This window comes from Alexandromys fortis, unplaced genomic scaffold (genome assembly GCF_014885135.2).
Source record: "Alexandromys fortis isolate MF-2015 unplaced genomic scaffold, M_Fortis_MF-2015_v1.1 scaffold_5, whole genome shotgun sequence".
Classification (NCBI taxonomy): Eukaryota; Metazoa; Chordata; class Mammalia; order Rodentia; family Cricetidae; genus Alexandromys; species Alexandromys fortis.
Window position 1 is genome coordinate 22,094,688 of NW_026067924.1, and position 25,043 is coordinate 22,119,730.

At 43.8% G+C, this 25,043-nt stretch overlaps 1 protein-coding gene across 2 annotated transcripts in view; it reads right to left on the reverse strand.

Annotated features, from left to right (window-relative positions):
- The window catches only part of Gli3 (GLI family zinc finger 3), a 264,925-nt gene that overhangs the window by 161,779 nt on the left and 78,103 nt on the right, over positions 1-25,043 (reverse strand). For both annotated transcript variants that reach the window (XM_050142747.1, XM_050142748.1), the window contains exon 3: positions 23,258-23,500. In XM_050142747.1, coding sequence (XP_049998704.1) covers positions 23,258-23,500 — 243 coding nt within the window. The remainder of the gene's footprint in view (positions 1-23,257; positions 23,501-25,043) is intronic.

Here is a 25,043-nt window from a genome sequence, read left to right on the forward strand (position 1 = left end):
TAAAGAGGATTAGTCCTCAAGGAGTTCTGTAATAAGACCTTAAAAGGCTGAACAACAGCAGCCAGCCACGCAGGAAGGCAGCCGCCTGCTTCCCTAAGTCTTGTTCGCAGAGTTACATCAAAGCCATCAGGCACCAGATAGCAGGTTTCTGCCGCAATCCCTTATCTCAGCTCCAGCGGACACCCCGGCGGGGATTGTCTTGAACTGCCACCTGTCCCAGGCATCTTTGAAGGCGAAGCTAAGCCTCTGATGGGTCTGACCTCCTTGAGCTGAGAGCCTTTTATGTCTTTCTTCATTCTCTGCCCTGAGACATTCTTCCCCTGCCATGCACGGGGCATGAAACAAAGGGAGTTCTCACTTCTGACTCACTGTCCCCTGCCATTTGAGAGCAAAGAAAACAACGTTCAGGATTATACGGCGCCCGTAATATGTAGCTGTCCTCCGGAGACAAGCCTCTTATTTTCTCGAGTATAACTCGCTGGCAATCGGCACTTTACAATGGAGTTTGAGGCAACTGGGAGCAGAGATCCAAAAGCTGCATATCTGAGATAACTTGAAAACACAGGGCGAGATCACAGAGAACTCGATTAAGAACCGCGTTTCTTAACAGGAAGAAGACAGATTCTAAACTATTAGGACAGTCTTACAGATTCTCTGCACTTGGGGACCTGGAGGGACGATGGCGACAAGCAAATGGACCTAAACTTGATTTAAGTTAAACACATTTCCTTGGGCGAAGAAATTATTATGAAAACATTGTGGGTGAGAACAATTTAAAATCTGAAATAGTGAACCGGTTCCCTCTGGGGCCTCCCAGGGAGACTGGGGTATCTGGTGCTTCCTACCAAAGCATGCTGGGAGGGCCAACACTGCCTGTGAAACACCAAAAAGACCTGCGAATTAGGGAAGGGGGGGCCACTGAAATCAAACCCATCCACAGACCTGTGCAGTCTCTCAAGTCTGTCTCACACTGCCTCAGTAACACTCCTGTGACTGCTGCTCACACCCGGACCATCTCACCGCTCCTACCCGACTGATAAAAACGCTATGGCTCCGACACTCTACTTCATTTCACCAAAGATGCCAGGATGTAAACGATGCCAGACAAGGAAAACCCTAGTCAGAGAACAATGTGGGCAGCAAAGACCTGGACAAAGGCAAGCAGAAAGTAAAGGGTCTGCAGTCACACCGTAGCAAATTTAGACTTGAGTCTCTTGGGAGCCAAGGGCAAAGGGGAAAATAAAATCACTTACCTCCTATGTCCTGCAGGAACTCATATGAACTACCTTCTCTGTGTCAAGGTCTCATGTTCTCTCTGCACAATGTTTTCTAGAGCTAAGCAAGTGTACACCTTACCTGGACATGAGCCAAGTGGCTTACTACATAAGTAGCCACTATACCCTTCTGGCTTGGGTTCCAGACCCCTCAAGAAGATCAGCGTCAAGGGCTGAGAAGACATGGCCTTCTTAGAACTGGCTGAGGGCTAAGCAGCCCAGAAGGGTAAAGCTTCCACAGGAAATCCCAATGGTGCATACTGTTCCAGAGCCAGACCTGGGACCCCTCACCCCGTGACACCTCACTCCCATTCCCAGCGTAGACTCACCAAATGTGAACACACCCCTGCATCTTTCAGTCTGTATATGCTTCCTTATGTCTGTCTTCCTAGGCTGGGTAAAGATGCTTTCTCTACAGCCCATTATACAGACCCCAGGGATGTGCAGTTTTCAAAAGGCACCCACTGACATGCAGTGACTATGAAGGGGCAGAATGCATTTAAATCTCACAGATCTGTTACCTCCCACTTCTCACTGTGATATAGCTTATAAAAGTGTAGATTGTGGTTCCCTGCCCCGTACACCACAAACATGCATCCACATTTCACTATGCCCGGCAGGGCCGTTTCCACCGTGGAACAGCACCAATTTAAAATCTCTAAACTCTGATAATATTTGAGAAGTTTGAAAACAGTATTTCCAATGGAAAGAATAAGATAAGCTTTATATTTTGTATGGTATTATTGATTTGTAAATGTAGTGCTTGTTAGGAAAAAGAAAAGAAAAAGCAGTGGATTGCACTTAATTCTCTTAAAATATACTCAATATAATAAAACTAAAGAAAAGACACATCAGTAAGAATATACATAGATGTTAGGGAAAAAGAGGTTCTTCAGTAAATGGGTTCTCAATTTCAGCATTTAAAATAATGTAATGATATTGTCATCCTTTTTAATTATATAAGCATGTTAGCCAGAGTTGACACACTTGATTTATATCTCTACTGAACCACTATATAGTTCTTTTTAAAATTTTTATAGCCAGGCAGTGGTGGTGCCTGCCTTTAATCCTAACACTTGGGAGGCAGAGTCAGGCAGATCTCTGTAAGCTTAAGTCCAGCCTGGTCTACAAAGTGACTTTCAGAACAGCCAGAACTGCTATGCATAGAAATCCTGTATTGAAAAAACAAAACCAAAAGCAAACAACCAAAAAGTTTTATTTATTTATTTAGTGTTGTGTGTGTGTGTGTGTGTGTGTGTGTGTGTGTGTGTAAGAAACACAGTGGACACTAATGACGAAAGAGGACCCAGCAGAGGTCGTGGTGTGTCCAGGAACAAACTCATACTATGATAGTCAAGTAGAAGTCAAAAGACAACTTTCAGGACTCAGTTCTCTCCTTTCGCTGTGGGTTCCAGGGATGGAACTCAGGTCATCCATCCATAATCTGGCATGGCAAGTGTTTTACCTTTTAAGCTATCTCGCTGGCCCATGAACCACTATATATTTCTATTGGGTGGCAACAATGTTTCTTTTTCCTTAAATATACCTTGGATCAGAAAATAATCTTGGAGACACTTTTCCAGGAGATGAATGCATCATCATTTGAGGAATATGGAGGAAGATTTTTAAAGTCTTTTTGGCGGGGAACTTGTGTTATTTAATCTTTTTATATTATTCTGCAGACAGAATACAATTACCATGTTGAGTTTTTAATCCAGACTGGGTATTAAAAATTAAATTTCTATTTTCACTCTTTTCAAATTTGTAAATACCAAAAAGAGACTGCAATATGTTTTGTATTTTTCTTGTTTCTATGACAAAATACCCGAGAAACAGCCACTTAAAGGAGAAAGGGCTTACTCTACATACAGTTCAAGGGGATGTTGTCCTTCCTGGTGCAGAAGGCACACCTGCAGAATCGAGAGCACTGGCCACATGGCAGGAAGCAGAGAAAGAGATGAATGTTCATGCTTAGCTCACTTCCTCCTGTATCCAGCCCAGGACCGGAGGAGTGATGCTGTCCACATCGGTACCTCGGGAGTGATGCTGTCCACAGTTAAGAGATCTTCCCACTTCAATTAACTCAGTCTAGATAATGCCTCATGGTCCTGCCCACAGGCGTGTCTCCTAAGTCATTCTAGATTCTATCTGGTTGACAATCAATATTAACCATCACACATTCCAAAAGGTAAAGGCAAGAGAAAATACAAGAAAGGATGCCACAGCACCAAAAGAGAGCATACATGTTTGAAGGGCCTGCCTGGGCTCCCAAGACAGCCCCATCAGGTGTCACTGTCATCCTCCATGGAAGAACAGCAACATGAGAGCCCAGAAGAGGAAGAGTTTATGTGTTCAGTGTTGCCCCACAACCAAAATCCCTGTGCTGGTACTGAGATGAGGAACCATTGAGAGTCTTGTGAAAGTGGCCACAGAGTCACAAACTGCCCCTGGAAGGGTTAATGCTGGACTCTAGGAATGAATGATGTCTCGCAAGAGCGGATGATCTTGAAATTCATATGGAATCATAAAAGATCATTGACCAGCAATCCTGAACAAAAGGAACAGTAACAGAATCATAGAATCTCATTCCAAATTATACTACAGAACCATGGTAACAAAACCAGCATGGAGCACAGCACTTATACAAAAATGGTGAGCAGCTTGGTGGGACAGAAGATCCAGAGCCCGAAATCAAATGACGCTGCCAAAGCCGCATGGTTTTTGACAAGGTGCCAAAAGATTTGAGAAAGAGAGAAAGTCTCTTTTTAAAGAGTGTGCCGGCCTGGCAGTGGTTACACACACCTTTAATCCCAGCACTTGGGAGCCAGAGACAGGTGGATCTCTGTGAGTTCAAGGCCAGACTAGTCAGTAGTTCCAGGTGAGTTCCAGGGCAGGCTCCAAAGGTACAGAGAAACCCTGTCTCAAAAAACCAACAACTGGATATCTATATATAAAAATCCAAAAGCATTTCTCTCTCTCTCTCTGCCCCTCCCTCTCTCTTTGTGCTCGCGCACGTGCGCGCGCACACTCACACACACAATTAAAAATTAATCAAAAACTTTAATGCAAGGTTTGAAACTACTAAAGGAAAACATCAGGGAAATACTTGGCTGTGCAAGCAGAAGTAAGGGCTTTGTTGAAAGGTGCCACGTCCACAGCAGTGACTGCCGTGTAGTGACAAAATGCCTCTGCGCTGGCTTTTGCCTGCTGAAGGATTGGGGTTAGAGCTTCTTGGAGCGAAGCCCCAGGTGGTCCCCCTGGCAATCAGCAGTCCAGAGAGGACCTGATGCCCTAGGCAAATCTCGTATCTGGAGATGGCCTTGAGAGCGAGCCCTCCTAACACCTTGCCTGATCTTTCTCTGTATTTCTTAATTTTCTTGTTTATAGCTGACCGCTTACTAAGAGATCAAAGTACGTCCTTGGCTTGGCTCCACCGTTCATAAAGCAGTCCTTGAGGAACTGAAGTATGCCCCAAGCCACATGAGCCTGGGAAACTTTATTATTTATGAAACAGAAACGGCTAAAGTTGATATGTTACGAGGGAATTGTCATAGTGAATCAGATTTAGAGAGAAAAGGAGAGTTAGAGAAAATTCCCCTTTATGGAAAGATTAGCTAGATCCCAGAAGCCCTGGTGTCTTTATAGTAAGAAGGAAAGAAAGGAAATTATTGAGCTTTAATATATTGGTATAGGAACTATCATGAGAAAATGAGAAAACTATTAGGGGATATGGAGAAAAGAATAAAAACTATATAGATGGAAAGCTAAACACAGGACCTTGAGAACTAGTCTCCCACAGTAGAAAGTAAATAATGGTGTGAGACAGAGTTCTAAAAGACAAAACAAAAACTAAAAGTCCTTGCCAATATCTTGAGCACGGAAAAAGGAGCACGTAGAAGAAGCTCTATTTTGGTTATGCTTAATCTTGATTTATGTCTGGAACCCTGAGTGGGGTGATGTAATGAACCTGCCAAGTTCTTTGATCTGTTTTGTATAAAAACTGAAGCTTTGCAGAAGTAAAGTTGCAGCAGATTTTCACTACACAGTGTGTCTGTCTGTCATTTCCCTTGCATCGTATCCTGACTATCCTATCCTACACCCTGGTCTCCCGTGGGTGGCGGTCTCCGAGAGGGACGGTCCGCGGCAGAAAGGAGTCCAGCAAAACTGACAGATAGGATTTGCAGGAGACGTTAAGGCTTCAGCGTAGCGGAGGGAACGAGTGAAGAGAGGCGACAGCAGTGGTTCTCAACCTGTGGGTCCTAAGCCTCTTCAGACTGCAATTCATGACAGTAGCAAGGTTATAGCTATGAAGCAGCAGTGAAACAATTTTATGGTTGGGGGTCACCGCAACATGGAGAACTGTATTAAAGGATCACAGAATTAGAAAGGTTGAGAACCGCTGTTTTACAGGATGGTTGGAGAAAATCTCTCAGCTATGATTTGGCAGAGAAAAGATACATAAAAAATTCTACAAACCCCACAAGTTATCTCATCAATAAATGGAGTGATGAAAAGAACAGATAGTTCTCAAAAGATGAAATAGTAATAATGGATAATAAAGATATGAAAAGCTGTTTAATATCCTTGGCCATCTGGAAAATGCAAATCAAAACTACATTGAGAGACTGGAATGGCTCGGTGGTTAAGAACACTTGCAGCTTTTCCACAGTACCAGAGTTCTGTTTACAGCATCCACCTGTAACTCTAACCCCACGAGATCTGACACACGCTCTGGCCTTCATGAGAACCTGCACTCATGCACGCACGCACGTGCACACACACACACACACACACAGGGAGGGGCATAATACACATAATTAAAGATAAAATATACATTTAATAAAAAAGCACACTGGAATTCTAGCTCACCTCAATCAGCATGGATAACACTAAAAAAAAATAAAAAACAAGCAACAACTTCTACTGGCAAACTGTGGGAGGAAAAGGGAATCTTTATAAGTGATAGTGGAATAAAAACAGTTCAGGCACTACTGACCTCAGCATGCAGGTTATGTGAAAAACTGAATGTGTATCTGCTAGCTGAACCCCTCCTGGGGATGCACCCCAAAAAGTCTAAGTCAAACTAGAAGGGAAATAACAGCAAATATGGGCTTACTGTGGAACCACTCACAACAACACAAGATATGGAATCAGCCTAGTTGATTTGCATGAACGGCCAAACAGATAAAGAAAACTCAGATACAAATGGACTTTTATTCAACTATAAGGAACAATGAAATCATTTCACCTGTAAGAAAATAAGATGGAATTGAACACCGAAGTATTAAGTGAAATAAGTCAGACTAGAACAAGTATTACATGTTTTTTTTTCATATGGAGAACATACGTTGTATACAACACAATATATGATATGTATGGATGTGTGTGACATAAAAGTAGTTGGGAGCTATGTGGAAAGAGGAAGGGAAACAGTGAAAAGCAGAGGGAACTGGGAGAGAGTAATGGAGAGGAATATCTTCAAGTACATAATATTCCTGGGCAGAGATGTCATCACACATCACAAAGCCTATCCCTTTATACAATGAATGCATCTTTACAACAAATGGGGGAGGTAACTGTTAAAAAGCAAAGTCACCCCATATGCTGGCTCCTACTCCACGCAGGCAGATCAGCTGCTATCTCTCCAGCACGCTGCAATGCCCAATGCCTGCGAAATAACATCTTGTGCTGAAACCTCCACAACAGCAAACTAAATGAACCTCTTTGGTAAATACCAGGCATCGGCTATTTTATCATAGCGACACAAGCCAGAACCCAAGATCTAAGAGCGTGGCTAAGTCATTCTGCCAGAAGGTAGTCGAGCTGGACTTCGATCCAAAGTTTCTTGACGCTAAACCAGTGGTTCTGAACCTCTGTGGGTCATGACTCCTATGCAGGTCAAACAGGGGTCACATATGCATGCCATATACTTAAATTATGATTCATAATAGTAACCAAACTACAGTTACATAGTAGCAACAAAATAATTTTATGGTCAGGGGTCACCACAACGTGAAGAACTATATGAAAGGGTCACAGCATTAGGAAGGTTGCGCTTCTAAACTTTCACACACAACAGAAGTGCACCATATTTTTCCACCATTCTCTAGCCCAAGGGCCGGTCTAGACAATTCATATCCCTCTGAAAAGTATGCTAGAATACAAGCACAAAGGTGGGAACTATAGTGATGACAAAAATAATAGTGAGGAGTAAGAATTATGAGCACTCACTTTCCAACAGATACTTCCGAGAACCTTCGACTCAACACTCAGCAGCTGTAAGCTGTTTATGTACAGAGGAGTAAACAGAGGCTGGGAATAGCTCATAAATAAAGCGGTCATGACCACACTGTGCTGACAGAATCAGAATTAGAAGCCACGCCTATACTTTTAACACATTCAATGAAATAAAATCAAGATGAGGAACTTAGTCTTATTTCTACAAGATTCAAAGGAGGCAAGGCTAAAATCATAAATGAGAATGCTTGCAGAGAAGCATTTGCATAGAACACTCCTTATGGGGCAAAAGAAGGCAGCAGTGAAAGCAAAAGCCTTGGCAGGGGCGGACTTTCCAGCGGTGTCTGCGTCAGTCATGTGGTCTGTCTCCCTGAACAGCATCGAAGTAGCTGGAACTTTGCTGAATAATACCCACATGTCTCTTCTTTAAACACTGGAAGGGCTCTTCCGAGAAGGCAAAGGTTCTGTGTGGATAACTGAAATGTGCTCACTGCAAGAGCTTTGCTATATCGAACTTCTAGCATCGGTTCCAATGTGTCAGAGGGACCTTCAGTTGGCACCCAAGCCACGTGAGCTCTTACAGGCCTCCAGAGTCAAGTTCCTACCCTGTGATCTTAAAGAAAACCCTGCCAGTGGACCAGGTAGTTAGAAAGCTTGCTCTAGGAAGACAAGCTTCCCTGTTGTCTGAGTAGAAGAGAACAAGGTGACCATTCTCACACATGATTCCTACATAAATGACAGCCAAAACCAAGAGCTAAGTGTACAAACAGAAGGGCATAAGTAACGAACAACCAAAATCATATCTCAAGGAGTCTTTCAGAATTTTGACAAAATACTACATACAAACTTAAAAACCAGGTATTTAGAGAAGAAGCCATGATAAAAGGACTGACTGATCAATGGTCTTTAAAAATAAGACCATGGGCACAAAGATTAAAATGACTTAAAGCTAGAAATATGGCTACAAAAAATTTTAAAATTATTATAAACACTTGATGAAGTCACATAAGTGTCTCACAACACAGAATGAAAAAAGAAACTGAAAAAGAGAATGTGACTGAAGAGACATAAGAGAAGTAATCCAGGCATATCTGCCAGCATTCAAGTGAGCACCCCGAGAAGAAAGAACAGAGAGTACAAAGTGAGAAACATTATTGAGATCCGGGAGGAATGAAACCAAGAGAGAAAAGACTGCACTGTCATCCTGGAATAATCCATCAAGTGACAAGACTAGTGAATGAAGACAAAATAAATTTTAAATTAAATAAAGATAAATCCATTAAATAAATGGGACATGCTTTAAAAAAAAATCACTCTGTAAAGAGAGCCCAGTATTTTCACAGGGACAAAGAAAGATAACTCACAAATAAACAAACAAGGAGAAAGCTTCTGTTTCACCCAACACAGACCTCCTGTTCTGGAAGAGGACCTGGGGGCAAAATCACAGTAAATTCTCCTTACAGCTCCCTAAGTGGATTAGAGGCCACAGCCTCCAAATTTCTTTCTACCCTAAGGACTCCCAGAAAACCAGCTATCATTGCTCTGCTAGCTCCTACATCAGGGCACAGAGACAACCTAGGAGGCTGGGATCCAGAAAACCAGGTCAAGATTGGGAAGAGGTTAGCAACCCTCACACGCCACCCTGATAAGTCTGTGTCACACCACTGTCTCCACTGTTACTAGCACTGATGTACCCTAAGGTGAGATGTCTTTCTGTATATGTGCTGCTTTATTGGTTAATGGTTAAAGCTATTTCAGCCTACGGCAGGGCAGAATAAAGCCAGGCAGAAAATCTGAACAGAGACAGAGAGTAGGTGGAGTTAGGGAGAAGCCATGTAGCTACTGAAGGAGAATGACACCAGAATCTTACCCAGTAGGCCACAGCCTCATGGGCCAAGCAGTGTTGTAATTAACATAGTTTCTGTGTGATTATTTGTGTCTGAGCAGTCTAGAAATGAATGAGTAGTCTCTGCTTACAGTACCCCAGTACAAAAACCTCCCTGGATACTTCAACACACTTAAGGTTTCCTCCAGTATTGAGTCCTAAAAGAAATACTTTTGTGTAAAGGTTTAAATAATCAATTTTTTAAAAAACACAAGCAGTGGGGTTAGCAAAATGGAACAGGAAGAAGAAAGGTTCCCTCAGCCAAATTTAAAGAACTGAGCTCAACCCTAAGGAGGCAACAGTGGAAGAGGACTCCAGCAAGTTGTCCTTTGACACAGAAACAAATAAATGAGTTAAAAATTACTTAAAAACATAAATAGGACACAAAACACACCCCCTCTGTTTCCATGAAAAGAAGAAAAAGGCCTGAATCCTTGGGCTGTTTCTGCCTCCCTGCCTGGCTCTCTGGCAAAGAGGGCTGGCATCCACACAAAGCTAGGAGCTCCGGGATAAGTAAAGATATTCCTTTGGTTCTCAATACAATTAACTCACAAGTGAGGACACGGCGTACCCAGGAGCCAGCCATCACCACCTCTGCTGCCAAGTTCATTAACTTCCTGAATTCAGGGGGACCATGCAAGCACGGTGCTTCTCCATCTGCAATGTGGCCTCATCCACAGCCTTCTAGCCACCTCCACTCTAGTGTCAGGAACAGCAGGGCTGGCTTGGGCTCTGAGGCCACATCTTCACTCCTCAGGGCAACTCCTGAGGACAAGGGCCAGTCATGGCCACTTTATCACCCAGCTCTGTGTGAGGGAGCTTGGACCTGGGTTCTTAACACTGAACACAAACAAAAGAAGGATTTATACCTTAGAGTCGCACACACCTGGTGGCGCATTATGCAATGGCCTCTTGGGAAAACCTGCAGGAAAAACTAGCAAGAGCGTGGCATCAAAAGAGCTAGGCTGCACTGTTACCCGAAGAGAGAGATTAGAAGAAAGACAAAATAGAGCATCCTCCTGGAGGAGAATTCCAAAAGGGAGGTATGAGGTGCGGCCCTAAACTGTCTTCCTCTGGAAAGCAGTCTTAGTGAGGTTACGATTGCTGGAATAAAATGCCATGACCAAAACCAACTTAGGGAGGAAGGAATTTATTTCTTTATCTTAAACTTTCACGTAACTGCCGATCACTGAGGGAAGTCGGGTCAGCAACACAAGGCAGGAACCTAGAGGCAGAAACTGATGCAGAGGCCATGGAGGAATGCTGTTTACAGGCATGCCCCCCCCCCCCCGGGCTTCTCCAGCTCACTTTCTTGAGGCACCCAGGGCCACCAGTCCAGGGTTGGCACAGCCCACAATGAGCTGGACCCGCCCACACTGATCATTAATTAAGAAAATGTCCTACGGGCTTGCCTACAGCTCAGTTTTATGGAGAGATTTTTCTTAGTTGAGGTTCCCTTCTCTCAGATGACGCTAGCTCGGTGGTTCTCAACCTGTGGGTCGTGAACCCCTTTCGGTCCCACATCAGATATGTACAGTACAATTCATAACAGCAGCAACGTTACAGTTATGAAGTAACAATGAAATAACTTTATAGTTGGGGGTCACCATAACATGAGGAACTGTATTAAAGGGTCACAGCATTACAAAGGTTGAAAACCATTGCTCTAGTTGGGTCAGGGTGACGAAAAAAAAAAAAAAAAACTAGCTGGCTAAGAAGAGTAGGCAATGTCAAAGGGGGACCACTTACCTCTACCCTGACTGGGCATCTCTGAAGCCCATCGGTCCAACCACTATGCTTCCAGGCTAAAAGACACACAGCTTCCCACAGGAAATAGCAATCAAGCAGCCAGGCAAACAAGGGAAGTCCTAATTGAGGAACAAACCTGAATAGCCTGTGCCCAACCATCTGTTCTTACTGTGAGCCATGCAAAGGTATAGACAAAAACACAATTCCAACAACTGTGGTGAGAAAACAAAACCAAGAAACGAAATTGCACTCCAGGCAATCGGAAGGCCGGAAGAGAAAAACCCCAGAAAACCAACCATTTCTGTCCTTACTGAACTTTAGGGGCAGGTTCTATGTGCCAACCAGGCACTCAAAGGATGTACAGGTTTGACTGATGAGGTAAGGAGCAGAAAGAATTAGCAGTGATAAAGGTTCATCCCATCATAGAAGGCCTTGAATGGGGTTACTATGGAGCAACAAACCTGCATGCCAAAATACCAGCAAGGATCAAGCTCCTCAAATGTCTAGTATTCAGCGGAACATTTCAGATTGCATTCAGAACTCCTCGTAAATTAATGATAGTCAGACACGAAAGTTAATAACAGCTGGAACAGATCAAGCAGAAAGAGAGCGGGCACTGGCATGTCTGTGACGCGAATTTCTTAGAGTCCATAAATTTGATATTTGGAGGGAAGAAGGGAAATGTTAATTAGGGGAAATTTCATACTGGATTTAATTTTGCCATGGAGCCAAAGCTCTATTGTAAAAACCCCCTTGGAATCAGAAGTCACCCTCCCCAGACCTGGGCCCTGCCTTTCATCTCACCAGCTCAAACTTGTCGATATGTGACTTAATTGTTTTCATGTGTCGTTTCGAACTTTCTCTCCCCCCAAACAGAAAATCAAGGGCTCGGGCCAATACTTTTATTTTACTATGTGTAGAGATCAATTAACGGGGAGAGGGGGCTGAAAGAAAACTAAGCCACCCCTCTGCCTTCTCTAAAAGGCTTGACATCATTTTCCATAATTTTTAGACTTCTCTAGTTAAAGGTTTCTCTGGGGATCGCAGTCACTCTGAAAAGTCTCGACGTTCACTTGCCTTACTTTCCAGACACAGAAGCAGCATTGTTATGACACGTATCTGGATTATATAGATCCAGATCTAGCTCAGGTATGTCTCCTGGAATGCAGCTAGAGACAGGTGGGGACTAAAGCCTTCTGGATGCCTTCAATGCAAACATCAGCCCTAGGTTCCTGGTAAGCACAAGGTTCCAGAGGCTTCTTCGGTAGGCTCCACAGACTTCCCACTCGGTGTCTTGATGTCAGTCTTGTCCCTCCTTAATATCCGTTGCGTCTATGACTGGCTGAGAGTTGCCATGTCTGATTTCAGCCTACGCTAGCTTTGCCATCCATATTGTCTTTTTAGTTTTTTCTCACAAATCGTCCCTCTGGTCCCTCAATCATGCTTAAGAACCTCTCAGTGCATCTGTGATGCCAAAGCCCAGAGACGACAAACCGTCCATCTTAGTGGGACCATTGGACATTGAGGTGGGCCCCACTTTGCACCCCTCCAAAATCTCAAGTACTTAGGCTAACGTTGGTACATGCTCCTGACACCTCCTCCCCTGTGGATATGAGGAGAGGTTGCTGTCCCACGCAAAGCCAAGGAGAAGGGCAGATGGGACATCCCACAATGACCTCTGTGTTCCTGGTGATTCTGGGTAGAGAAAAGGTAGAGGGAGCACCAGATTTTGTATGGTCTGTGAATACAGCCAAGTTCCTAGTGCATAAAGTCACTACTCTGGAGAAACGGGAGTACAAAAAGTAAGTCAGGATTGCTGATCCGCAGAGAGGGCCTATGTCCCAAGTACTACTGTGCCATCAAGAGAACCGGGAGAAGAAGAGAAGCCATGCACCCAGGAGCTCCCTCCCTCCCCACAAACCCCAGGCCTGCAGCTCACGTTCAGATGGGAATAAGATCCAGGTGACCCTCAGTTTCTTCAAGGTAAAATGTGTTTCTATACAAACCAAAAGATATGTGTAGTGAGGCCTTCAGAACAGTGATTCCACACAAAGGCCTCCTTAAATGGGAGTAGACACGACCCGAAAGCCTTCCTATAATTAAGTTATATGTCACTTCACGTTCTTTGAGAAAGTATTAATTACCTAGGAATTTCTCATGATCACCCACATTAGACCCAGCTGAGGACAAAGGTAAAAAATGACGAGAATGGGGATAGAGAGATGGCTCCATTGTAAAGAACTCATACTCTTCCTGAGGAGGACCTGAGTTTAGTGTCCAGTATCACAGCCTGCCACTCCAATTCCAGGGAACCCGATCATCTCCCTGGCTCCCATGGGCACCACATTCGCATGCACGAACTCACAAATAATAACATGAAAACTACACTAAATCTTTGGGTCAGGGTGAGAAGTGACCAGAACTCACCACCTAGGCACTGGAATGGGACTAAGTAACACACAAAGCCACAAGTGGGAATGCCCCCTACTTCCAAACACTTGCTTCCCAAGTCTTACACATAGCATTGCCAGTGCTGGGGCTCAAGACAGCGCTCCCCTGAGACTCCCCTCAGGGGCAGAGCCTGACCCATCAGACCTGGCCCTCTCGTAGGTTTGTGCCATCGTTGGCGATTCTGCCCGTTATGAAGCACGTGCGAAGAACCTCAGGCTGTAAGGAAAACTGTGCTCAAACCTCAGTTTATCCCTTTCTCAGCCTCATAAAAACAGGCCACTTCTTCAGCCCACTTGGGCTTTGATATCCTAATCTATCTAAGGGGAAGTCTTGACAACATCTCATGAAACTGCATGAATTTAGAAGTTCAAGGGCAGAAGCTGTGATATAAAATGTTCCACAGAGAGAGGCCATGTCTGTGGCCTCAGTTCCTAAGCAGGAGGCTTTCTAGGTGGGTGGCTACAGCAGCCTGCTAAGTGTTCTTCTATGGGCTACCTCTCCTGCCAGAGTAACAGTTGTAAAACAAACATCAAGTCACACTGAACCTCCTCTGCCAGTGCCCCCAGACCACCCCACTCCACGGCCAGGACACTTGCCCCTTCGCTCCTCAACTTTGTGGCTTCTGGTTACTGAGCAAGGTGTGTGCCCTCTGACCCGCAGCAGCAACAACAGTAGCAGCAGCTGCTCTCCACAGGCGTAATCCTCGGAACACCATTTGTTATTCCTTCTTGAGGGCTCTGGCTAGGTATTTGGTCTGTGTCTCCTCTCACCAGCTTTGAGAGTAAGGACACGATTTGGCAAACAACAACCATTTGAAACTTTGTCTCAGTCACAGCAGACTCAAAAAAAAAAAAAAGTTTTTGAAATGAGGGAAAATGTCAGGCACTGTATGCTTACATAGGTCCCATCAATATAATGAACTAGATGGTCTGGGTCCTAGAAATGTACCCAGGTTCCTCCAATTGTTCACCGAATATGCCTCTAGCTCATAAGTTTTACAGCAATGTAGTAGATATATAATACAGTCAAAATATCCATAACAAAAGGGGCAATATAAAACTGCACCCTGTGTGTGTGTGTGGGGGGGGGGTGTATTATAAAAGTAAGCTGCATACAGAGTTGAAATGGTCAAGCCAGAGTCCAGAAGGCTCCTGGAGGGATTACAACAACCCTGTGGTAAAGAGCTTAGAAGAGTGGTCTAGGAAGAGATGGGACACTTGCTAATGCCTAGAGACCAAGAGGAGTTCGGATCCACAGGAGGGGCTGGAAGGAAGCCTTTGTGGCCGAAGGGATTTCAGAGGGAGTGGTAGAGCTGGGCGGGATCACAGTCCTTCTGGTAGGGAATAAGACCACAGGAAAACCACCACATTATGCAACTCTCTTCTAGGCCCTGAGAACTGAAGGATGGGGCGGGGGGTGGGGCAGGGGTGGAAGCATTCCTCACAAAGGGGAAAATAGGAACAGGGAGAGGAGCTTTGAGATCCTGCCCAATCTGAGAGCAGGCTTAGCCCAAGAAGGCAAGTCAAAAGAAGAGGGCTGTTTGTTTCTCAGCACCTCTATGTACTCTTCTCTGCTCCTCGTTATATTACCCAGGAAACAGGCTCCTCCTTTGATTCCACGCTCAAGTCAGAGCACAATCAGCATGTAGATTTGGGTCCCCCCAGTGGACAAGGTAAACACCCGCTCCCTAGAGTGGGCTCCCATTGACCAGGACAATGTGTGCTGATTAGGTCCGAGACCCCCACAGGGAGGCCAGTGTCTCCTCCTCCAGGGTTCCAGCATCTCCCTTCAGATTATTTCAGGCCAGGGGGACTGAAGGCTTATTCCACTAATGTGAGTCTTTGTTCTTCTTTTCCCTGACATTTTGGCTACTGGATTGCCCGGCTTCATCTCCCTGTTATTGCCGGCGCCATCTCCAGCTGAACAAAGGTCTTCACACAGTTTTTCTGGCTTGACTGACATGTGGGGATTCAAGAGCTTCCCGGTGAAATGAATTCAATGGTTTGCATTTTCTCATCGGAAAAATGAGATTTTGAAGGTTAAAAAAAAAAAAAGGTCTTCATACAGAATACTTGGTTCTTTAAGGAAACAGCCACGTGATTTTTCACATTTGGGGATTTGTAATTTGGGTTCAAGATACTGTGATTATTAGGGTCACCTAGTACAGGCAAGAGCAACAGCTGGACAACAAGAAAAAAAATGCCATTATATTGTCTTCATATGAAAATAGAAAATGCTGTCCAACCAAAGCAGTGAACAGCCAGCCAGGGAAGTCCGGGAAGGCATGCCTAGGGTGGAGTTGGAGGCAATTCCACAAATGGAGGTAAATTCAAGTCTGAAGCAGAGAACCTCTTCATTTGCAATAGTTACCCAGAGGCTTGTCAATTCTCAAGAGACACGTACCAAGTCTCTGGGCGCATCTTGGATTAGATACAGAACAGACAGATCCTGAGGATACTGACTTGTCAGACAGTTCCTCTGTCTCTCTCACTGTGAACCCAACCTCTGTCCAAAAAGGTTTCTCTACCTCCCCAGGCATCAGGCTTTTTTTGGCCTCTTGGCCAGTGAGAACGACCCTTGACCTAGATTTGTCTTTCTGTCTGTCTTAGCCTTAGAATTTCTTGACTGTTACCTCCTTCAAAAATCTTATGAAGATTGTCTCTTTCATATATTCCTAGAGAACACCACACTGTCTTTCCTCACAATTCCTGTGCAGTGACTCTGTCTACTGGTCTCCATAACCCACAGCTGAGGCTACACAGAGGCAGGGGACTGCTCATTTGGCTCAGTGTTTGGTATCACTTGGGCTATTCCCTAAGTACATGCTCAGTTAACAAATGACTGACAAAATCAAAAGGCTGGGCAGTCGAATCAATCAATAAGATGTTTTTTCCTTTTCTTTGTTCTAAGATGAAGAAATTAATCTGAAATAGAGGCTGGTGGAAAATCTGGGCCCACGAAAGAAGGGACGACTCCAGAAAAGTGAGCACAACTTATTTATTTACTGGAAACCAAGGCAGAGGCCCGAATATAAAAGGTTAAACAACCGAGAACGTAGGATCCTTTTGGAAGAACACTACAACAATTGAGACTGGATCAGAGCACTGGAACTGACCGAATCAGTTACTGTGTGTTAATTCAAACTGTGAAAAGGCACAAAGAGAGGAAATCAAGTCTTTTCATGGAGAAGTGTGAGGACACAGCACAAATTTATAGATGCAAGATCAAGAGAGCTAAAGCAGGATAGGAGACACGGCTTTCAAGAGACATCAAAGGTAACATTCTTTAATTATACAAGAAAAAGGAGGAGGGCCAAGGATAATGTTGCCTCCATTAGAAGAGGGAAGAGGGAGCTGTTAGAAGCTGGCTAGCAAAAGGTAGGAGTCCCTGTTTCCACGCTTCAGTCTAAGACAGAAGAAATCAAAACAGGAGGGCGGGAGGTGGGCATGGAGGGAAAGAACCCCAAGATAGTGCCATTTGGGTGGGGGCCAAATTAAGAAGGGAGTAAAAATCATGTGACATTTTTAGGAAACTTTATCCTTGCTCCTGAGCGGAGCTGTGATGTGAGGTCTCATTAGCATGAGCTTCACACCGGCTGGACAAGGATCACTGGGGACATTATTACCAAAATCGTGAATTACCGAGGTTACTGAAGAAAAGGGCAAGCAAGCACTATGCTTCCCTCAGCTTCAGGAAAAATACCCAGCAGTCCCAGCTAACACGAGTGTCACGTCAACTATGACAGGCAGCTCTACTGTGCTAGTCCCACAGTATTAAAAAAAAGCTTTCATATCCCTGCCGTGACCGATCTGTCAGTTCATTCCAAAGGGCTACAATTCATCTCTCATGTGAAGCCTAGCAACTGTACACCTTTTTTACACAGAGGAGGCTGTGTGGGACATAATGACTAACCCTAAGATGACAACAGAAGCAACTATATCTCTTCCAATTCCAAAAGAGTAACCTCCATTGAACAGGACCAAGGTTGAGCAACCTAATAGCCCCCTAGTTATGGAAGAATGGGGGCCTCCTCACACACCTTTCAGGGAAATCGGGGAAGTGGGGGGCGGGGGACAGAAAAGCCAAGTGCATACATTGAGCTAGTCACACTGTTCCAAAAGAGATCTGGCTATGTTATGGGGCAGTGACAACCAAAGGAAGTAATAATAATGTGTTTAAACATGGAACTTGTGTGTCTCTTCAGTGTCTAGGATGGGAAGGCCATCTTGGAAGGTGGTAAAGGAGTCTGATCTAACTGGCCTAGGAGAAGCAATCACATGAACAGAAGAAGGCAGGAAGCAGGAGAGTGAAGGTCCAAAGGAGGTGATGGAGGGAGATGCGAGTGGACGTACAGGAGGGGTTGGCCATCTTGTCACTGGCTAAATTGTTTTCTCAAGAAACAAGGTCTTCTTCTCTTTCTTTTTTTTTTCCATCTGTGTGGCTGCTAGTAAATGTTTTCAAAGTCCACATATAGAACCAAGTAACTTTTCTCCAAATGGTACAGTACATTTCTCAAGTTACCTGGTTCCTACTTGCACTCACCATATCTCAACCTTCATTACGAAAAGGTCAAACCCAGAATGCTAGCATGATCCCCACTCCTGTAATGCTTTAGTCACCTTGCAAGAAAGCCATGAAATCTGTGGGATGATGCTGTAAAAGTCTACAGCAAGGGTTCACTGTTTGTCCTCTGGGTTGCTGCACGGAAGCACATCCTAACACTGAACTTTTGAGAAAAGACAAGTGTCTTTAGCTCACAAATAAGTGACGCAAGGGTGTAGAGACTTTCTGACAGCCACCCCCTCCCCTCCCCACACCTTGATACTAACAGTTAGGAAGCAAGATAGTCAGCACAGCCCCCAGAGAATGACCCAGCATCGCTCGCGCTGCTTAAATAATCTAACATTCAGAAGGGAAATGAAACCTCCTGATTGATTCATCAGCAGTTCTCCAAGGAGGAAGAGAAGATCTGGATAAAGCTGGAACTGTGTGCTAAGGGAACTGTCATTACCTTTGCAGTTCGGTCAACACCAAACTGTTCATTTGTGCCTTGTGGGCATGTTTGTCTCCACAGTCTCAAGATGACAATTGCAAAGTAGAAGGACTGTGAGCAGGTGCACCTATTAAATATGGAAAATACGCATCCTCTCCCCCCTCCGTCAGAAGATATGTTTCTAAGGCATGTGGAAAGTCAGTTAACACAGAGACAGACAGGTAAGAAAGAATACTTGCTTGTGCCTTTTTTTTTTTTAGCCACAAGCCTACAAGTGGGATCAGCACAATAGCTTTCCACAGAAAATAAATGCAAGCCAATTAAAAATTCCATTTCTTTTCTTTAAGCTAATTCCTCAGGTTTTGCTAATTAGCAACTAATAGTTCTGTCATTTGAGCTGGGGAACAGAAGGGAGAATACCAGTGGTGTGTTTTCAATCAAAGCATTTACATGCAAGAATGCATCATATTTTCCATGAAGAATTACTGCTTGGGAGCAGGGCGGGGAAGAGGGCAGTCAGCGCACAACTATAAAACTATGAAGGAGACTCGAACTTTTAAAGAAAGAAGAAATCTTTCTGCCCCCTTTAACAAAACTGAGACCTTCTGTGACATGCTCAGTGAGTCCAACAAACTTCACACACAGAACCCTACAGGGACAGCTACAAAGCTACATACACTCTTCTCGGTGAGAAGGAAGACAGTGAAACACATGTTTCCTGTAAAAGGGAAAAGAATAAAAGTTAAGTGTCAGTCAGGGTACAGAGCATGCTTGAACTATTATGTCACCTGCCTTCCCAAGTTTATAAAACAATAAATGAAAGCACTGGGTGATGGTGGTTTGAAATATCTGCCTACAGATGGGGCAGGAGGAGAAAAATGTTGCTGATCAATCTTTGGACAAGAGATGGAATCTCTTAGCCTGACTCCAGGATAAGCAGATAGGGTCCCCAAATATACCTCCCCTTGTGGTATCCCAAATTATAACACGTGAGTGATGCTGTGGCCAAGAGGCTGTCAGCACATCATGTGTGAGACACGCAGCTTGCATGCTTTCTTTCTTGCCCTGATATACAGCCCATCCACTGCTACCCTTCATGGGAGAACACCCCACCCCACCCCACTGTGTGGATTTTATTCCAAACACATGTTGAAAACGTTTGAAGTGCCCACTATCCCTTGGCTTTCTTTTTTCTTTCCTTTTCGAGTTTTTAAAATCAAACCCACACAATCTAAAATACTTTGAATTCTGCCAAACTACAATTTGTGAAGATGCATCGCTGCCTACCCAAGTATAATAAAATCTTATGCAATAAAAATTTTACATATGTCCTTCTGAAGGGAAAAAGATGGGTTTTTTTTTTGTTTTTTTCTTCCCTTTTCTGGTCTTACAGGAAACCTACCCACACTTTAGAAATACAAAGTTAGTATATATAGAAGCACAAATTAGGCATTTGAAAAGTCTACATTTTCCAACCATGGATAATTGAAGGAATTACTGAGTGTTCATAGCCAGCCACATTGGACTGGTGGAGTCTTTAGTATGCAGCTGTCTCACAGAGCTGGCAAAGGCAGAAGGGAGGAATGGGCCCTAGAGATGCTTCTGCACAGTGTAGCAAAGGTCTACAAGGAACTTGGCTTTGGAGAGTACTGCAGGAGGGAGACAGGCTTTGCCCACAAGAAACAGAAACGAAATAAAATTTAATGCCCCTTTCAAACACATTTTTTAAATTCTCAGGACATTTATTACCTTTAGCTCACATTAGTCATTGGCTTTGCCTGGGTAATTAAATCCATGACAGGTATGCAGATTTGATCATAAACACCTAAAAAACCACTTGAAATGTAAATAGAAGATTAAATACCCAAACAAGGTTCTAGGAAAGTAAAGTCATATCCTATCTAAAGCAAGCTTAGTTTAGGGTCTTGAATTATTTCATATCAACTAATAATACTGCACCTTTTTTCTATGTTTTTACTCATTATATAAAATATTTTCTGACATAAATTTAAAATTTTAGAACTTCTTAAAGTAAAAAAGCTTCATAATGTCTTTGCTTATGAAACAGACAAAAGCCAAAGCCAACCTGGGGTTCCATGAGAAAGGCAGTCTGAGGAGAAGGCACGGGGCATAGCTCTTGCTACTCTTGTCTTTCTTCCTGGTTACAGCCCACTCATTTTCTAAGCAGTCACAAAAACAAAGCAACAAACAAAATACACTGCAGCCTCACAGAAATGGCATGGTGTGGACAGTGAGCCAACCACATTGTGGTGGTGATGGAGGACGAGAAGAAACAGAGGGGGAAGCAGAAGGAAGAAGCGGAGCGGCATGGCCTCACAATTCTGAGGCACTTAGCATGTGCTGGAGTTTAGGAAAGACTCCATCTTACTGGCACAATTGCAGAAGAACCCCAAGGCACAGCCAGTCATAACATCACACATCTCTGAGAACAAGGAAATCACTCTTGGCAGCCAACACACTGACTCAAGGTCACAGGGCTAATAAGTGAACCACTAGCATCTGAACCCAAATCTGCAGTTTCCAAGACTTCCGGCACATAACTATGTAATGTTCCCAAGTCAGGAAAACCATTGGTGAGGACCTCAGAATTCCTTTGCCATGTGGCTATAGACGGTGGATGTAATCAGAGCCTAGAGCATTGCTTCAACATTCTTTTATGTAAACAGAGCAGGAAATCACAAGAAGAGTCAACTTATAGGTACTATATCCTCAAACTAGCAAAACAATAAATGAATATAAATCCTACTGTGAGCTCTCCAGGCGGTGTTAGCTAATGCTACTTTGGTGAGCCAGGAACTGGGTCACACAGACCACTGAGCCAGTACAGGAGTCCCTGCTGAAAAGAAAGCCAGCCCCTCAAACGATGGGGAGACGACTCAATGGGAAACTGTTAAAACAAAGAACAAGCTGCAAACTGGACAGAAAGTTAACGGTTCCTCTACCATCAACCAACAGAAAGAAGGGTTCATCCGCTGTCTGGACTAATTAAACACCTCACTAATTAGTGGGCATCTGGAAAAAAACAAAACAAAACAAAACATCACTGTGATGGGAAAAGCTTGTGTTCACACAAAAAGACAAAACACTGCGAGGAGCTTGTAGGCGGGTATCAACGCTTGATCTTTAAAAGAATGTACTGCTCACTATGAGGAGCTATAAACACAGGTGGGGAGAATATAGGAATCCCCAGTGGTGTCTGCATGAATAATATTCAAGAGACCACAAATAAAAACACGATGAAAGACACTTTAAAATGTGATCAGAGGGGAAAAAATCCTATCAACATTATTTTTTTTATCTTCATTCCTAAAAGTCAGGGAAAAAACAAAATAAAGTAAGCCCTAAGGGAGGAAGGAAATATAGCTATACAAACACTTCCGTCCTTACTTCTCCATCTACAGACACCTTTCCAGGAATGGGACCAATAAGCTTTTTTTTTTTTTTTTTAAGAGAAAGCACTTAACTTTTTTAAAAGCTAAAGGGGTAGAGGGGGCATAAAAACAACCATTTTTTCACGCTTCTAAAAAAATTTTTTTTAAAAAAACGCCCTTTCCACTTAAAAAGTATTGCTTCCCCCATTTCTTCCAACAATATACTCTGGTGGGGAAAGCGGTTGATGGGACTTAAGGTTGCTGCAAGACCCTTTGATCTGATGAGTGAGCGTTCCCCTTTGCTTCCAGCTAACTAATGAAGGAATGAAATTAGCTTTTATCCTGGGCACTTTCTTGAGCAAAATAACATGCTCTAATCAGCTGTCCTCACTAATCAGTCATCTGGCTAATGACCTTTTGCCTTAAACACTAAAATTTCTGAATGATGTGGGAAAGGGGAAACACAAACCAGTCTCCCTCTCTGGAGCTCAATGGATCATCTGGAATTGGAGCCAGGAAGGTTAAATGGCAACTATATCCTGGCAAGGCGATAAATCTGTAATCAGGAGCTTCCAGCTTTGCCACCTAAACATGACTTTCATTACTCTGGAGCCAAATTATATTCCTAAACCAGAAACAGGCCTGAAGGAAACTCAGCCCGTATGTATTTACCGTACAGTCTGCCTTTGCAAAGAACTAGCCTATACTTATGATCAGAGTCCTGTTCAATTTCTTTGATTCTGTTAGGACTAGAATGGTAACTTCCGGTGTCTCGAGTAGGCTTGTAAAGAGGAATAGGGCTCACTGCAGACTTCCATAGTAACAAATTTAGCACTGAATTGTTAAAATTAGTTTGTTTTAACAAATCATTAAGCATAGGAATAGCAAAAACATGAAACATGAGAAAGAACTGCCATCAAAGGCTTTTAACACAGCTGCTTTAATAGAATCCCATTAACCCTGCACAGACAGAGTATATCTGGTTCAAACCCTAGCAGATCTCTATGTGGATTCTTGACAAAACCATCTTCCTGAACCCCGACACACTGAAAAACCTAAAAGTACTTAGACTATAAGGAAATGTCACTCTCTGAGAAGAATGGATAAGAAACAGAAGTAGGAAAAACGTAAGATTAAACATTTTTATAAATGGAAGGGTCAGTAAGTCATACAGCACATGCATGCAGGCATACACCCCACACACCCCACACACCCCACACACAGAACCCCACCCAGGTCTCTCCAGAACACGTGCTAACTGTCCAGAAGCACTTACGGTAGTGAGGCTCCATGTAACCATTCCGGGGGTCCATGGCAAACACAGTCCCGCGATAAGGGAGTGAGGGCTCCGCCAGATGTGGTAGGGATCCATGGATCTCCTTCTTGATCAATGAGGCCCTCTCGTCACTAGACGTTGAGGGCTCCTCACTGATTTTGCTGAGCCCCTGCACATTCTGAGGCTGCATCGTGATTGCATTTCTTCTCTCTCGGTGATAGATCTGTCCAGGACTTTCATCCTCTATAGAGAGAAGGAAAATGAAAGACTTTAGAATCTACTTTAAGAAGCAATAAAAAAAAAAGTCATCAATATAGTTCTCCCTGCCTCTCTGTTGGAAAGAAGCCTCTTTGTCCTTCATGGCTACTTTGTAAACGACACACCTGTGGTAGGATATTTGCAGAGCTAAGTTGTCTATGAATGATGGCCCATGTTACACACAGATCAATAAAGCGGGAAGGAAGCCTGAGGTGCAAAGTAGCTTGAGGAAGACAATGCAATGGAGATTCTCCTCCAAACACAACGATACCCTGCAGGCTCACAAGAGAGACAAAGTTTTGCCAACCTCTTGTCATGGATGTCCAACTTTGCTCTGCCTGCCTAAGCAAACAGGACCTTTGGCATACTGAGAGGTCCAGCTGCCCAGTGGAGCTCTAGATGGCTCAAGAAAGGCTGGGCCTTCGTTTCTCAGAAGGTGAGCCATTGGAAAGCCATCCAAGAAACAGCGAGGGTTCCATCTGTTAAAACGCAGATTTGTAACCCACCAAGAGACTTAACAAGGTCAGAAAGGAAACTGAAAGCCCCCTAGAGACAGGGGCAAAGGTGTCAATCAGGAAAATAACGGAGCTTAAGACAGTCTCCATGAGTCTGTCCACAGGTCAAAGCTGGGAGCCAAGAGGAAAACTCAGTGAGACAGAAGGTCCAGGTGCAACAAGGCTGCGTAGCTAAGGAGGGAAAGTCCAAAGACGATGCTCCCAATCATGGTCTGATGTGACTCCAACGCCCAAAATCAGAAGGATGAAATCCCACACACAGTTTATCTCCAGATCCGGAACACTTGAGCTCCCGCCGGCCTCTGTCGGCCTACTAGAACTTTCCATCTCTCCACCACCATTCTCTGTGACTGGATGACCTTTGCTAGACCTCGTGCATAAACTTCAGCCATCTCGCTATCTGAACCCACAGCAGGTGGATTCATCTGCCTGTTAGAATCACACCCAGTAAGCTTCACACCTCAATCAAACATGCTATTCTAGCAGAAAAAGCTCACCAAGACACAGCTGTATGGGTGCTTAAAAAACTAACTCAAAAACTTGCATAGTCTTTATCCTTAATAAAAAACAATTGAAACTCTAGGTATAAACAATTACATTACTGAACATCTCAGACAGACTGAACAAATCTAAATATGCAAACTTCTTTTCAAAAAAATCACAAGTAGGTGCAACTGCCTTAGTGTCCCCAGTCCAGGAACACTCCTAATTTCTAACACAGGAGTGTGGCTCTTTGTTCTCTTTGGAGGAAAGCAGAGCTGTGCATACTAAATATTACTACAAACTGAGATGCCAACACCAACTTTAGTGTCCCTGCCTATATGTGTGGAAAGCTTGAAAACAAACATGGAATTATTTTACCCCAAACGCTCTGCAAAACATGATGAGGTATGCTGGAGTCCTTACAGTGAATCTGCTGACCACCACAAAGCAACTGTGAGATATTATTTTAGTATTGTTTTGTGCAGATCCTCATCTGAAACCTCAGAATTAAAGGGTAGAACACAGGTTTA